The sequence below is a fragment of the Urocampus carinirostris genome, chromosome 10, assembly GCF_059441175.1.
Source record: "Urocampus carinirostris isolate Australia breed hairy pipefish chromosome 10, RoL_Ucar_1.0, whole genome shotgun sequence".
In the NCBI taxonomy this organism is placed as follows: Eukaryota; Metazoa; Chordata; class Actinopteri; order Syngnathiformes; family Syngnathidae; genus Urocampus; species Urocampus carinirostris.
Genome location: NC_142358.1, coordinates 35,998,879 through 36,016,428, shown reverse-complemented (window position 1 = coordinate 36,016,428; position 17,550 = coordinate 35,998,879). Strand labels below are relative to the sequence as shown.

The 17,550-nt window shown below is 42.1% G+C and overlaps 1 protein-coding gene across 3 annotated transcripts in view; it reads left to right on the top strand.

The window, feature by feature from the left end:
* The window catches only part of LOC148358841 (roundabout homolog 2), a 199,556-nt gene that overhangs the window by 124,751 nt on the left and 57,255 nt on the right, over nt 1–17,550 (top strand). For all 3 annotated transcript variants that reach the window (XM_088345220.1, XM_088345219.1, XM_088345218.1), the window contains exons 9-13: nt 5,785–5,866; nt 5,944–6,112; nt 11,694–11,860; nt 15,358–15,479; nt 15,571–15,787. In XM_088345220.1, the coding sequence (XP_088201346.1) occupies nt 5,785–5,866; nt 5,944–6,112; nt 11,694–11,860; nt 15,358–15,479; nt 15,571–15,787 (757 nt within the window). The remainder of the gene's footprint in view (nt 1–5,784; nt 5,867–5,943; nt 6,113–11,693; nt 11,861–15,357; nt 15,480–15,570; nt 15,788–17,550) is intronic.

Here is a 17,550-nt window from a genome sequence, read left to right as displayed (position 1 = left end):
ATTAAAAACCACTGAACATTATGGGTAAACAACAATCCGACAGCTTTTGCTGTTGGCACAGTCTTTGAAAATGGGGATTAGAGTCAGGTGCGGGTAATAAGGAACAGGTCATTCTGGGGTTCTGAAAATTGATCACCGGTGGTGGGTCATTGTGGTTTTCTTGGAAATTTGATTTCTATATGGTATGATGTTTTAGTTGTTGGCCTAGGCTATTTTGACCCTATTTTTAAGAATTACTGGTAATGGAAATAGCATAATAGTAACATAGTAATAGCATAGTAATGCATTTTAAACTGGTAGCTCTTAGCACAGATCAGTAAACAAAAAGTTGACATCTGGGGATGCTTCAAAAAACAAAGATTTAACATGAATGTGTAAAAATTAAAAAAAAAAGGATTATGAATAGGTTTTTATAATCCTTCAGTGACTTGCCGTTGAGAGGAGCCAGTTGAGGTGGCTCGGGCATCTAATAAGGATGCCTCCTGGACGCCTCCCTCGGGAGGTGTTTTGGGCATGTCCCACCGGCAGGAGGCCCCGGGGGCCGCCCAGGACACGTTGGAGAGACTATGTCTCTCGGCTGGCTTGGGAACGCCTCGGGGTCCCGTCGGATGAGCTGGAGGAGGTGGCTTGGGATAGGGACGTCTGGGCTTCCCTTTTAACGCTGCTGCCCCCGCGACCTGACCTCGGATAAGCGGAAGACAATGGATGGATGGATGGATGGATGGATGAATAGGATTTCTTACCTTTGTGGTGGTCAGCAGAAGGCGCAGGTGGACGGTGTGGAGAGGAAAATCATCAAAAGTTTTTCAACCTCTTCCAAAACTTGCGTCAGTTGCTTGCTTATAGCGCTAACTTCCTTAGCCGCATCACTCGATTTCACAGGCTCCTTATTCTTTACTATCGTACCGATAGTAGATTTAGCCATGCTGTATTCACTAGCAAGATCGGAAATTCGTACACCTCTTTCATATTTAGCTATTATGTCTTTCTTAAAGGCAATAGTTGCTAACAAATTGTCTTTTTTCACCTGTCCTGCTTGGACCGACCTTCTTCTGAGGCAGAATTAGGGGCTAAAACACCCGTACGCCGCTCAGCATCGCACCCTAGCGTACCGGCGTTCGAACTCTGATTTTTTGACCGAACAGCGAAGCAAGAATTTCTCGAAATTTTTGGTCGAACACCGATTCGTCCGAACTGGGAGGCGTTCGAAAACCGAGGTTCCACTGTATTCCATTTAGGTTTGTAGCATTCGAAGTCACTTTCAAAGAGCTGTGTCTCCGAGGCGGCACATATCTCTCCCCGTTGCAATTACGTGCTCAGGCGCTGTATAATTGTAATGTTAATGAAGCCTCCTGTTTGCAAATGCTAATGCACTCGACTTTGATGGAGGAGCCGGCGCTATCGGTTTCATAACCCCACCTGGAGGTTGGAGAGGCGGCGTGCTTTCTTCTTAATTGACTGGAGATAGCAGATTAATCATCTAACCGGGATCTAATTAAAAGGCCTGCTTATTTGGCTGCTCTTGCAAACTTTCATTGAGGTTTGCTCCGCTGCACCACAGAGAGAGTTGGCTGGGGTTGATCTGCCGTGGTTGTGTGCTCAATGGAACAGAAGAGATGCATTAGTGTAGCGTTGAGTGGGGGGGTGTCATGGGAGCGAGAAAAAAAAAACCAGTAGAAGTGAAGATGACGTGTAAGGGACTAAAAATATTTAGCCTGCAGTTGCACTGACATGGCGTCATCAATATTTCAGTGAGAAGCTGAAGTCATCTAAAGATGCTCACCTGCTCTCTCGTCGCCAAGGTCGACATTGCGGAGCATGATCTCATGAGGTCTCTGGGTCTTTGCGGCAAAGGGGGCGGGGCGGGGCGGTGGTCTAGAAGGCAACTGCTGCAGAATATGATTTGAGGTTGACAGACAAACTAATCCGATATTTTTTCTTTTTATCCATTGCGGTGGACTTTGTCCCATCTGGAAACTTGAAATATACCCCTGGCCAGTGTTCCCTCTAAGCAATTGCGCACTGCCTGCACATTCTCAGCGCACGAGAAAATCTAGCCAGCGCACAAAAATGAGGGCTCAGAATTACTAATTAAGAAACGACTTGAGTCAAAGTTACAGTGCATGAAGTTAAAAATACACCGGTTCCTCTGACGTTGTGTCCTAAATGCGGTATTTTAAAGTCGAGTCAGAGTAGAACGAAGTTGAGTAAAGTTAGTAGAGTTGGTCGAGAACCGGCTTCTTCGGCTTGGCTCACTAAAAGGAACCGGCTCTTTCGGGTCCTAAACGGCTCTTCAGGTTGTTTTTGCTTCTTTAATCCCAACATGACCAAATATTATGTAAAACTATGCACACAATGACTTAAAAGAAGGGGGGATAGAACAAAAAAGAAAAAAATACCAAAATGAAAAAGTAGTGAAAAGCTGAGAAAAAAAAGAAACAAAAGGAAGAGAAAAAAAGAAGGAAAAATTTAGAAAAAAGCCAGAAAAAAAGAAAAGAAAGAAATGTAGGAAAAAAGTAAATAGAGAACAAAAAGAAAAAAAGGAACAGCTCGGAAAAAATAAAAAGTTTGTGTTGCATTCAAATGATTTCCAATTATATCAAGTGAATCTTGTTGCCAAGATTGTACTTCAAATGTGATTAAGTTCTGTATCTTACAACCGACTAAATAAGCCCCCAAAAATTTTAATATTATGCAACAAAATATATCAGGAAATAAAAAGAAATGGATATCTTGTGAAAGAATTGTAAGAACAAACGACGTTTGTAGGCCGTACAACCTTTGCAATAGTCTCATCTCATCTCATCTCATCTTATCAGCTGCACCGCTTATCCTCAGTAGGGTCGCGGGGGTGCTGGAGCCCATCCGAGCAATCATCGGGCAGTGGGCAGGGGACACCCTGAACTGGTTGCCAGCCAGTCGCGGGGCACCTTTGCAATAGTACATGAGTCAATTCATTCAAAAGAGAAAAATAATTTTGCATTGCCGGAAACTCAGCAAAATGTAACTTGATGTCAAGTTTTGGACATGTTTGATAATTAATTATCTTGCCACACTTGGTATTATGGTTGCTCACTGTCGTTTCAAGTGTTGCTCACCGACTTTGTGTGAACGCTCAGACCCCTGGAAAATTAGAGGGAACATTGCCCCTGGCTATGTTTTAATTCTGTAGGATTATATCCTGATATACATACAGTTGGCTGGTTAGATCCCTAGACCACACGGGTCATAAGGGTGCTATTTCCTATGGTGTGTCTTGGGCAAGTACACCCTGGTGGTGGCCATTCCTCCACAGGCCAAATACTTGAACTTGATCAAGAATTTCAGTGCTCTTACAAAAGTGTAAAAACTGTCACGGTTGCCACGGCGCCCAGTTGGCTCCGCCCATGGACACCGGCTGAAACGCGTTGACAGATTGCTCACTGGGAGTACTTAAACGCGGTCCTTTGAGCCGTTAGTGGTCAGAGCGTCTGCAAGACTCCTGTTAAACTCTGTGTGAAATGCTTAGTTGTGTGAATTTGCTTGTGTTTGATCCTGTTTTATTTTTGGCTTGATCTGTTTGATTTTGACAACTTTGGATTTCAATCCACTTCCACGACCATCGATCCCCGGATCGAGTGTGCGCGCATTCCTCCTCTCCCTAATAAAGTACGTTACGCGATAGGGTTCTCCATTCCTGTTTCCTGTCCTGGTTCGTGACAAAAAACGGTTTAATAAATGCATTTTGAAGAAAAATATCAGCATTCCCCTAGTGGCTAATTATTTTTGACAGATTAGCAACAATTTACTTGGAAAGAAGGTAAAGTTGCCAGGAAATGACATCCCGTCAGAACTCATACAAAGTGATGGTGAAATAACTATAGGCAACTTTACAAAGATTATCATATGGATCTGGAACACAGGACAGTGGCCATCTGAATAGACAAAGTTGCTAGTAATTATGCTAACAAAGAAAGGAAACCTACAACTATGCTCCAACTACAGAACCATCAGTCTTATCAGCCATGCAAAAGAGGTTATCATAAACATCTTACTCAACAGACTGAAACCACTGGCTAACTACATACTAGGCAAAGAACAAGGAGGTTTCAGGGATGGATGGAGCACCACAGAACAGATTTTTAATCTGCGCATCCTATGCTAGGAGTGTCAACACCGGAGAAACCTCTATCACGTCTTTGTGGATGTCAAAAAGGCGTATGGCAAGCCATTTTGTGGGCTGCCATGCAGAAGTACCACATGGGCCAGAAACTAGTTAAGACCATTGAACAGCTGTATGCCAATGCCAACAGTGTGGTAATGATCAATGGTACATTGGAGCAAAATTTCAGACCAAGGTCGTATTGACCAAAAAAACCCAAGCTATCACCTTTAATACCTTGAAAATGTCACAAAATTTAAATATCTTGGAGCTTTCATATCGCAAGAGGGGTCATAACCAGAAATCATAGCCATGTTAGTGAAATCCACAGCCACAAAACAGCAGTGAAATCAAAGATCAGACTCTTCTAAGCTTTTGAGACATGGACTCTCACAGCAAAACCGGAAGAGAAAATGCAGGGCATGAAGATTGCATGCAACAGAAAACTTCTCGGCATCAGCTCCATAGCACCCGTTACAAACTAAACGGTGCGCACCACCAACATTGGACCCTATGAAGTACTGTTGTAAACTGTACGCGGACGAAACGTCAGTGGTATGGTCATGTCATAAGATCATCAGGAACAGCAAAGCTCCTTTTGTCACAAGCCAGAGACAGGACCCAATAACGTTCGTTTTTACTCAGTTTTATTGAGAAAGAGAGCAGTTGCTTGCTTCCACGATCCGATGATTGTCGGTCACGGGTAGCTGATGGCAGGAACGCGGAAGTGGCACTTCCGTGTCGAGCGAGGATTGTCGTAGGCAGCGGGAAAACTGGTCGATTGCCGGAACAAGGAAGCAAGGGCGGTAACGAGTCCAGAAAAAAGATCGGCAACAGGTGTCAGGCAGGCAACAGGGCAAAACAGGTCGATGGCCGGGACGTAAGAGCAGGGCAGAAACGGGTCCAGAAACAGGTCGGCAATGGGTATCAGGCAGGAGAAAACAGGGCAGGAGATTGTCGGAAGGTACAGAGCTTGCCTAGCTGAAAGCGTAGGTTCGCATGACGGTCTGACAGCTTTCTCTTGGAAGCCGGGGGTTTAAAAAGGGTCAGGGAACCAATCAGCGACCAGGGCTGTTGGCGCCAACGGGACATTCGCAGGTGCCCCGAACCAGCAATCATGACACCTTTTCCAAGGCACAGTCCAAACGGGGAAGGAGAAGAAGAATACCCAGAAAAAACCTGTCCCGACAACATCAAGGAATGGACTGGTCCCAACTTTGCCATGACTCAAAAACAGACTAAGAACTATCAGCAGTGGAGAAAGCTGTCCAAAATTGCGTACTCAGTGGGGCCCCGACGACTCAGGCGGTTAAGGGATCTGTAAATCATAGACCATGAGTTATTGAGAAAGGGAAACGTAAAATTATTATGACAAAATGAATAAAAACAGAAAATATAATCCTTCGAGCATACATATCTGCAAATGGAGATTGTTTTTTCTTGTTGTATTTAACAAAAGAATCCTATAAAACTCGAGGAGTTGGTTCAGACGGCAAATTCAGATGGTAAATGAGCCCTTACGGCTTACGACCCGTGAAATTGTTTGAATGAACTTGAACTCCCTACTCAGCAATTTCATATCTTCCAATTTTTTGTCCTCTGCGGAAGACTGATGTCCTTAAATCTCAACTTGGGCCCAACAGGATTCAGACTCCGGCATCTATACTTGCGTGGCTTCCAGTCCAACCGGGGAGTCCAGCTGGAGCGGGATGCTGACGGTCAGAGGTACATTGCTTCCCAATGACACAGTTAAAATTGATTTAATATATCTAAAATTCCTCACTTGTCACCGACTTCCACAGACGGCCCCGTCTCGTCCTCGTCCCGGATTTCTGACTTCATTCAGCTTCCGGGCCCTCCGCAAAAGCCCGTGGTGACCGATGTTACCAGAGATAGCGTCACCCTCACGTGGCAGTCCAACCCGCATGAGGGAGGAGCTGCTGTCACCTCCTATGTCCTCGAGGCCTTCAGGTACTTCTGGTATTCTGTAACTCGAAACTCCCAAAAAGTTTCTGCAGTGGTTTTTCAGTTTTTGCCACCCAGTCTTTTAGATTACAACCTTAATCCCTTCTAAAATACAGGGATTGCAGAATTATTAGGCAAGTTGTATTTTTGAGGATTCATTTTATTATTGAACAACAACCATGTTCTTAATGAACCCAAAAGTCTCATTAATATCAAAGCTGAATATTTTGGAAGTTGGAGTGGGGCTTTTTTAGTTTTAGCTATTTTAGGAGGATATCTGTGTGTGCAGGTGACTATTACTGTGCATAATTATTAGGCAACTTAACAAAAAACAAATGTATACCCATTTCAATTATTTATTTTCATCAGGGACACCAATATAACAGCTCAACATTCACAAATATACATTTCTGACATTCAAAAACAAAACAAAAACAAATCAGTGACCAATATAGCCACCTTTCTTTGCAAGGACACTCAAAAGCCTGCCATCCATGGATTCTGTCAGTGCTTTGATCTGTTCACGATCAACATTGCGTGCAGCAGCAACCACAGCCTCCCAGACACTGTTCAGAGAGGTGTACTGTTTTCCCTCCTTGTAAATCTCACATTTGATGAGGGACCACAGGTTCTCTATGGGGTTCAGATCAGGTGAACAAGGAGGCCATGTCATTAGTTTTTCTTCTTTTAGACCCTTTCTTGCCAGCCACGCTGTGGAGTACTTGGATGCGTGTGATGGAGCGTTGTCCTGCATGAAAATCATGCTTTTCTTGAAGAATGCAGACTTCTTCCTGTACCACTGCTTGAAGAAGGTGTCTTCCAGAAACTGGCAGTAGGACTGGGAGTTGAGCTTGAGTCCATCCTCAACCCGAAAAGGCCCCACAAGCTCATCTTTGATGATACCAGCCCATACCAGTACCCCACCTCCACCTTGCTGGCGTCTGAGGCGGACTGGAGCTCTCTGCCCTTTACCGATCCAGCCACGGGCCCATCCATCTGGCCCATCAAGACTCACTCTCATTTCATCAGTCCATAAAACCTTAGAAAAATCCGTCTTGAGATTTTTCTTGGCCCAGTCTTGACGTTTCAGCTTGTGTGTCTTGTTCAGTGGTGGTCGTTTTTCAGCCTTTCTTACCTTGGGCATGTCTCTGAGTATTGCACACCTTGTGCTTTTGGGCACTCCAGTGATGTTGCAGCTCTGAAATATGGCAAAACTGGTGGCAAGTGGCATCTTGGCAGCTGTACGCTTGACTTTTCTCAGTTCACGGGCAGTTATTTTGCGCCTTGGTTTTTCTACACGCTTCTTGCGACCCTGTTGACTATTTTGAATGTAACGCTTGATTGTTCGATGATCACGCTTCAGAAGCTTGGCAATTTTAAGAGTGCTGCATCCCTCTGCAAGATATCTCACTATTTTTGACTTTCCAGAGCCTGTCAAGTCCCTCTTCTGACCCATTTTGCCAAAGGAAAGGAAGTTGCCTAATAATTATGCACACCTGATATAGGGTGTTGATGTCATTAGACCACACCCCTTCTCATTACAGAGATGCACATCACCTGATATGCTTAATTGGTAGTAGGCTTTCGAGCCTATACAGCTTGGAGTAAGACAACATGCATAAAGAGGATGATGTGGTCAAAATACTCATTTGCCTAATAATTCTGCACTCCCTGTAGGGATTTTACCGTAAGATTGCTCTAAAGCGGGGTATAGAAACCTATGGTAATTAGTTGATGTGCTCAAAACCTCTGGTAATCTAGGTAGAAACCATAAAATTGTATATACATATTGTATATGTGCATGTATATGATTAATGATTAAAAACAAATATACTTGTAAAGGACAAATTAATTTTTTGTTACCTTTGGTGTGACGTGACTTGAGCTGGCGTTAGTGGGAAGGCAGATTAAATTAGATTTTGAATCTTCCTCTTGCAGGTATTGTTATGACCTTCGACATTGCTTTAAGCGCTTCTTTATTCCTAATAAATAGTTACTGTCATATTCCATAGTGAGGATAACAATTTTTACATTTCTTTATAATTGCAAACTCCTTGTCCATGGTTATCAGATTTTTGATTCTCCCTTTCGTGTGCAGTTTTAAGAAAAAATAGGTAAGGGTAAAAGTACATGAGAGTCTATTATTTTTTTTATCAAAATTGTATATTTCTATGATACACTATGCAATTGTCATTTTTCGTTACCATTTTTTTAAAGTGAATATGTGTAAAGTAGACTTAAAAGTATTTGGTCAAAGGAGTGTATTTCTAATCAGATTGTATCCCGTTTCTTTGCTTAAAAGTGTTGAAACTGTCCCAGGGGGGAGGGGCAGAGGGCGTTTCTTTTCTCCTTTGTCCAACCCGTTGTGACTTCAATAAAATACAGCCAGTGGGGGAAGGGTTTCAGAAGGGGTGCGGCCGGCAAGACAAAAGGACCCTTTCCCAACTGCAGTTGTCTAGAAAACTCGAAAAGTCTTTGCCTGAATTTCCTCATACGATTTTATTAGCTCTCCCACATGTAAATGGTTGCTTTAGACCTAACAATATGATCTTTTCATTTATTTATTTATTACTTTTCTGTAACAACAAAAACTGGCTGTTTTGTCAAGTCAAGTCAATTCATGTTTTTTGTATAGCCCTTAATCACAAGAAGTCTCAAAGGGCTGCACAGACCACAGACTATTGCAAACTACAGACTATGATTACACCATCCCCTGATCTAAAGCCTACATGGGGGCAAGGAAAAACTCAAAACCTTAGCATGGGGACAATGAAGAAACCTGGAGAAGAGACCGCACATGAGGTCATTCCCTTTTCAGTATGACCCTAACCCTAACCCTAACCCTAACCCTCGCCCTAAGTCTTTCTTAGAATAAAAGTATGTTTTAAGTCTAGATCCAAACAGTTCCACTGGCTTAGCAGATCGAATTTTAGAGGCATTCCACACAGCATAAAAATAAACAATTAGTTGTTGAGGGTTTTTTTTTAACAAGTCTAAGATAATCACATTTAAACATTCACAGTTTACGGATCCCTGAACGACATGGGTCGTAGGGGCACCATTTACTGTGTGTATTGGGCAAGTACAGTCTGGCAGTACCCCTGCAAAAAGTGCAACCATCTTCCTTTTTTCCCTACTTCTTTCAGACCTGTAACATAAGTGCAACTTAAGAAGGAAATATCCTGCCCCTTTCTCGGAAAATACATTTTTGGACCCCATTTCTCTTTTTTTTGTAAAGGTAACTTAGTACTGAAAAACAAAGTACTGTTACCCACTCATGGTTTCTGTAATTTATGTAATTTATACAGTGTACCTTTTTAATACATATATTAATACATACACAATTAATATGTCAAATGTATGCAATTTTATTCATACAATAAATCCACCCCCCTCAAAAAAATCCAGTCGAACTGTTCTAATAAAACTGTGTGAACTAGTGTACGTGTCAGATCCAGAACAGGAGGAGGACCCAGATGCGTAATGTTTTCACACAAGCTTTATTTTACGGGAATGCGGCAGTCATGAGTGTGAACACAAACGCCAGTGATTCGTCTGGGCAGAATAAAAAAGACAGAAGTCCGGCGTGGAAAAACAGGAAGCCAAAGACCGACGAGATCGATACAAGATACACGAGCAGATACTGGACAGACGGGGTCGAGACCGGACCGCACGGGACAGGCAGGATCGATACCAGATACACGAGGAGATACCGGACAGATTGGGTCAATGCCGGACAGGACGGGACAGACAGGATTGATACCAGATACTGGAGACCGCAGTCACATATCAGACAGGCTGAGACAGACGGGATAGATACCGGATACTGGAGTCAGATATCAGACAGGACGAGACAGACGGGATCAATACCGGATACTGGCGCAAGGTATCGTACAGGAAGAGACCGACGGGATCGATACCAGACACTGGAGACTGGAGTCAGATATCAGACAGGACGAGGCAGACGGGATCGATACCAGACACTGGAGTAAGATATCAAACAGGACGAGATAGACGGGATCGATACCCGATACTGGAGACAGGAGTCAGATATCAGACAGGACGAGACAGACGGGATCGATACCAGACACTGGAGACTGAAGTCAGATATCAAACTCGACGAGATAGACGGGATCGATACCAGACACTGGAGACTGGAGTCAGATATCAAACCGATCGATACCGGACAGGATACAAAAGCAGGATACCGGACAGAGTCAAAACACACATCTTGCGGGTGCAGAGGTTCAATGACGGACTAATGAAGGGTGAGTGAGAGCACTGAGTTTAAATAGGAGGGAAGCTAATCAGGCAACAAGCCGCCAAACGGGCGGGGCCAATTGAGGGTAATGGGCAACCGTGACAAAACAGACACAAAATGTAATTATTCTCTCATATTCTAGAGTAAATTCGTACGGACAAAAGTAACAATTATTTTTTATACTGTTGATTACAAAATCCAGCGACATTTACCATTGATAAGTCCAGTTTAACGGCCTTATTTGTAATGAAAAGGACTTTTATATTTACCGTCTTCGCGTGGGGATTGAAAATGTCATTGCTGTGACTTTCATCACGCTTATCAATCTATCGGGATTACCTTCTTATCAGCAGATGTTGTGATAAGGGAGTGAAACAATGTGAACTGGGCGCCACTGCCTTACAATGGTTTCACTTTACGGTGTAGAATAAAATGTGTTTTTTGACCCATTTTACCCACTATATGACATCTACTCAAAATGGTAAATGGTCTGCATTTATATAGCGCTTTTTCAAGTCAATGAAAACCTCCCAAAGCGCTTTACAATGTGCTTCACACTTACCCATTCACACACACACACTTACACACAAATGCAGCCATTGTAGGTACTGAAATGAAATGAAATGATCTGCGCTTTTCCAGTCAATGACTTCCCAAAGCGCTTTACAGTGTGCTTCACATTTCCCAATAGCGGCCTTGTATTGCAGCCATGTAAGACGCTAACCTGCTTATTGGGGGTATTAGGGGTTCAGTGTCTTACCCAAGGACACTTCGACATGTAACACGGACAAGCCGGGGTTCGAACTGGGATCCCTTGATCCCAAGATGAGCGCTCTACCTCCTGAGCTACTGCCGCCCTACTGTAGGTAGGCAGCCAGCTAGCTATATATTGGTTAGGTAGCTAGGTAGGTAAGTATTGTCTCCAACAGGACATTTGTTATTTTCTGTCATACAATTCACTAGTTCGTTTGGGTGAGGTGTTTTGTTTGATTGTTACCTGCAATCAACCCAATGGGTTGGGCAAGTAACTAGGTTGGTCATGGGATGGTGGGTTTGGTAGGTAGTTACAGTGGGTTGGTAGGTAGGTAGGTAGGGGGGTGGTTAGTTAGTTACTGAGTTAGTTAGGTAGGTAAGCAGGCAGGCAGGCAGTGGTATGGTGAGGTTAGTAGGTTCTGTAGGTAGGTAGGGAAGTAGGTAGGTAGCTAGGTAGTGGTATGGTGGTGTAGGTAGGTAGTGGGATACAACAGGACATTTGTTTTTTCCTATCAGCATATTTACTGGTTTGTTTGGCTGAATGAGTTTTTTCTGATGGATTATCGCCCGCAGCCAATCGGTGGGCAGCACGTGGCAGACGGTGGCCGACCGGGTGAGGCACGAGCGCCACACGGTAGTAGGGCTATTGCCCAACACCGTGTACCTCTTTATCGTCAGAGCCCTCAACTCTTATGGCCTGAGTGACCCAAGCCCCATCTCCGAGCCGGTCAGGACGCAGGGTGAGAACAAAAAAAGTGACTCTATTTCACCTTCTAACTAAGATACTTTTTGACATGATTTTTTTCCACCATATTTTCACCAATGTGCTCCAAGTTAACTTTTCTTACATTTTTCCACCAAGCCAAGTCAGGTTAACTTTGTTTGTATCGTCCATAATCCCAAAATGTCTCATGAAAGCTCTTGAACCCGCGGATTTCTTCTTGGCTCTTGGAATCACTAGTATACCAACATTTTCAGAGTGAAAGCTCTGAGAAGAAACATAGAGGGACATTAAATCAAAGTGATAAGAGTGGGTAAGCCCACGCAACATTTTGTATGTGACAAACAGAACCTTAAAATCACATTTTAGGCTAACAGGGAGCCAGTGCAGGTTAGCTAAATTCGCGGTAATGTGATCACACTTTCTTGTCCTAGTTAAAAACTCAATGCAGAATTTTGTACCTGCTACAAACATTTGTATGCTAGACATAAAGAGATTGGAGGGTAGGACTTTACAGTAATCGAGACGGAAGTTAACAAACCATCAATTCTTTCTACAATGACACACCGCAAAATAAATCCACATAAGCAGATTTTCAACTCATTATAATCATTTTAAATATTTTAACTCGTTTTTCTTAACTATGTTTTCACTTTGAGTAAAGTGTATACTTGAAATTGTCTCAAATGGCAGATATTTTGGATCATTTTTTTCCAGTGTTCCATTGTAAAATTAATTCCCAACTAGCAGAGCATGTTTGACTCATTTTAAGTATTTTTCCTCTTTTGTACCAATATTTTTAACTTGTTATCTTTCATAGCTAGTTTTCTAAATTCAAGCAATCACATTGCTTAAAATGAGCCAATTTATTAAAAATAAATGTTTATTATTGGCCATCAAACATCTTTACCCCAAAGCACCTATTTTTAAGAATTTCTAATACATATTCTCAGACATGGGGACTTGAGACTTAGTGACTTGGACTCGAGTCGACTCGAGTCGCTGTTTTTATGACTTGTGACTTGACTTGGACTTGGCAATCTAAGACTCGGGACTTGACTTGTGACTTGACTTGCCCAAGAAAAAAATACTTGGGACTTACTTGGGACTTGAAGGTGAAGACTTGAGACTTACTTGAGACTTGCACATGTGTGACTTGGTCCCATGTCTGCATATTCTCATTTGAAAGAGACTAAAAAAAGAAAAATAATCGTTGTTTTTGTTATTCATGATCGTGATCATTTGCAGATAGTTTTTCTTGTCAAAAAGATAAATTAAATACAAACTATAGAGATTATAAGATAACAAAAATATTTGCCAATGGAGCATAATTTTTATTTTCTATTTTTAGATTGTTTATTTTATTTTAATGTATTCTTATGTATGATTTGAGTAACTTAAAGTATGTATTTGTTTTCATAAGAACATTATATGAAGATTTTTTTCTCTCTAATACAAAGAGAAAATTATACCTACATTTTTCTAGTGTAAAAAAAATAATAATACAGGAGTCACCTATATGTGGTGCCCCTAAGAGCACCTGAGAAGCCGGTGGGCTTGTTCTGAAAAAAGCTCGCCAGTGATGGGTAATTGTGATTTTATAGGAAATTTGATTTCTAACCGTCTTGATGATTGAGGGACTAAATGACTCTATTTAAATCCTACTTCTAATTGTTACAACCCGGTAATAACCTAAAAAAGCATAGTGTTGGGATTTTTCTAGCTTTAATTTTGAAAAATGTTAGGATTGAAACAAATTATTCTTCACTGCAATCCGTAAAATAATTTGACTTTAGGTGTTACTTGTGCTCCATTATAAATCTTTTTTTCTCTGAAGGATGCTAGAATGTCCTGCACTGATAAAAAAAGAAATTACGTGATAACTTTGAGTTCTTTGAGTTCTAATATGAATTACTAATCCCAAGAAAATGGATTCAATGAACCAGGACAATTTATTAACACAGATGAATAATGATAGGAAAAAAAGGGAAGGGAAGGCACCGGAGATTATGGGAGTTTTTGACCGCTGAGAGTCTGGAAGTTACTAGCACAAAAACCAGCCAACATGGTGATAGATCTGAAACCGTCCTCTTACTTGTTGCTGCGAAGAGATTTGGTCTCGTGCTCCAGATGATCATAAAAGTGAATTTCCCTTCGGGGATGAATAAAGTATCTATCTATCTATCTATCTATCTATCTATCTAATGTGTGGTCCAAGTAGCTCAAGGCCGCACGACCGCTTGACGGGACAGTCATGCAATGCAGATGAAAAGAAGATGAGCTATCGATCAGCTCCTCTTTTTATATGGACCAGGGATGCCTGATCAGACCAGGCCTCTTCAGGCATGTTCTCAAATACTGAGACCACCAGGATCAGATGACGGTGCTTGAGCTTGCTAAACCAGTTAGAAATCCAAAGAATTGAGAAATTTCTATTATTTGCTGTACTTGAGAATCTCCCTCTAATCAACATAATTACGTACAGTGGGAACATTATTTTATCAAACATAGCCTTGGATGTTCTAATTACATTCAAAACTTCATGATACCAGATTTCATTATGGTACATGGTGAACTGTCCAAAGGGGGACGCCGTCGTTTCATCGATTGCAAAGCGAGCCACCTGAAACAAATATGTCAGGAGGACCAGAACAGAGCAGGAGACCCCAGAGCGTTCGTTACAAGTCTTTATTTGGGGGAGCGTACAGGGTTAGCGGGAGACGCGATGACCGTCGGACGTCAGCAGCAAAGCCGTGAAGACAACTTCGGAACACGTAGCCAATCGTAGCGTGGGACGGAAGCAGGTCGAGTTTACCGGGACTGGAGAGAAGATCGTAGCGTGGGACGGAAGCGGGTCGGATCGGAGGCAGGCAGAATCAGGTAAACAGGCCACGAAGGCACAGGTAGTCAGGAGAGTCATACGGGGTACAAAAGTAATCCTCAGACGAAGAGGTCTCGGCGTAGCGTGCTTAAAAAGGGAACATAAACCAATCAGGAAGCGCGCCAGATGATTAACCCAGGTGGCTCCACTTAGATAATCATGACAAAATAAGGTGCTTTACAATAGTAATACCATGATAAGTTGTATTTTCATAAATGCATATAAAATAATTATTCCAATAGACTTATATTTAACATAAAAAGTACTGTTTTTGTACTAATCAGTCACAAAAAAAGTAGCACTAAGTTTGAAAAGTTTTATGACCCCTTAATCCATATAATATTGACATTATATTTACTAGAATCTAAAAAAAATGTAGTATGTAACATTCTTATCCAAAATACACTTTTCTCCTTTGTGAAAATTCCCTTTCACCCACGTCTCAATCTTCCTTAACACATTTTGGGGTACAGATTATTTTGCTGGTAGCACTTCTCATCATCAACTGACTCCATCTTCAGTTCAACATCCTGCTTTTCTCTGCAAAGTACAGTTGGATGTCATCTGAAGTTCACTGTCTCTTTTTTCTTTGCAAATCCTCCATAATCGTGTACTCATTAGTATGTGTGTTCCAGATGGGAGCCCTCCAGAAATGGGCGTGGACCACCGACAGGTGCAGCGGGAGCTCGGCGAGGTTTCGGTTTACCTTTCAAAGCCCGTCGTTCTGTCTCCCACCAGCGCCAAGATTTCTTGGACCGTGAGTCTGCCTTCCCCCCCCCAAAAAATGCTTATCCTCCCTGAGGCGTTTCCATAATCGGATCACCGGAATTCTTCCCGACTCTCTCCAGGTGGCCCGCCAGTCCCGTTACGTGCAGGGTTACCGCGTGTTCTACCGCACCGTCGGCAGCTCCTGGCTGGTCCAGGATGTAGAGGCAGAGTCGGAGCACAGCGCTGTCCTGGAGGATTTGCTGCGCAACGCTGAATACGAAGTGAAGATAAGGCCTTACTTCAACGAGTTGCAAGGACACGACAGCCTCATGGTGTTGCTGCGCACCCCCGAGGAAGGTAAACAAAATCATGGAAGACAATTTAACCCGATTTGCTACAGAGGGTTTCTGGGGGCCCTTTGCGAAAGTATAGAATAAAAATACAATCGGTGTATGTAGTTGGATGGTTTGTTAGGTGGATACATAGGTGGGTAGCAATGTTCCCTGTAATTTTCCACGGGTCTGAGCGTTCACACAAAGTCGGTGAGCAACGCTTGAAACGACAGTGAGCAACAGCAACCCCAAGTGTGGCAACTAAATCAATATCAAACATGTCCAAAATTTGACATCAAGTTACATTCTGCTGAGTTTCCGGCAATGCAAAATGATTTTTCTCTTTTGAATGAATTGACTCATGTACTATTGCAAAGGTTGTACGGCCTACAAACGTCGTTTGTTCTTACAATTCTTTCACAAGATATCCATTTCTTTTTATTTCCTGATATATTTTGTCGCATAATATTCACATTTTTGAGGGCTTATTTGTTGTAAGATACAGAACTGTACTTAATAAAAAAATTTAGTGGAAGTACAATGTTGGCAACAAGATTCACTTGATATAATTGGAAGTTATTTGAATGCAACACAAACGTTTTCTTATTTTTTCTACTTTTTTATAAATTCCTTTAAAAAAAATCTCATTGAGTTTCCGAGCTGTTACTTTTTTCTTTTTGTTCTCTGTTTACTTTTTTCCTACCTTTCTTTCTTTTCTTTTTTGCTGTCTTTTTTCAAAATGTTTCCTTTTTTTTCTCTTCCTTTTGTTTCTTTTTTTCTCAGCTTTTCACTACTTTTTTGTTTTGGTATTTTTTTCTTTTTTGTTCTATTCCCCCCTTCTTTTAAGTCATTTTGTGCATAGTTTTACATAATATTTGGTCATGTTGGGATTAAAGAAGCAAAAACAACCTGAAGAGCCGTTTTGGACCCGAAAGAGCCGGTTCCTTTTAGTGATCCGAGCCGAAGAAGCCGGTTCCGGAAAAACTCTACTAACTTTACTCAACTTCGTTCTCCTTCGACTCGACTTCAAAATACCTCATTTAGGACACAACGTCAGAGGAACCCATGTATTTTTACCTTTATGCACTGTAACTTTGACTTAAGTCGCTTCCTAATTAGTAATTTTTAGCCCTCATTTTTTGCGCCGGCTAGATTTTCTTGTGCGCAGAGAATGTCCGAGCAGTGCGCAATTGCGCACGCGCGCAGCTTAGAGGGAACACTGGTGGGTAGTGTTCCTAACTATAAAAATGTACCAAACGTTTACCAAAATATTCGAATTAGTTATCTGACTCTATCAACAGAACACGACGCTCGCTTTTTAAGAGAGAAAAAAAAAGACCAGACAGTCTGCAATTCCGCACGGGGGCGGCTTTATTCACAACAGCAGATGTAAGTGTGCCCTCAGGAGACAACCCTCCCAGTTGCCCCGGATCATTTATACATTTCAACAAACAAAGAAAAGACATCCCATTGTCTATGAGCGATGTGTCATTTGTAATTAACGTTAATCTTCACATACCAATGCCGCCTGATATATCTGCCCTTCTACGTCTGGCCTTCTCCGTCAGCCGTTACAGGAATTCTGTTATGAGAAATACGTCTGATGCATTCCACACAGCCTAACCTTCGAATGTACCTTGAATAAAAACACAGTCAGTGAATATCTTTATTGAACTGAATACATGTACTTTGTATAAAATACTTTAATAGGTAGGTAGTTATGCAGTGGGTTGGGTTCTTTATCACTTATGTGTGCACTGTCTATTTATTTGTCATACTGTCTACATG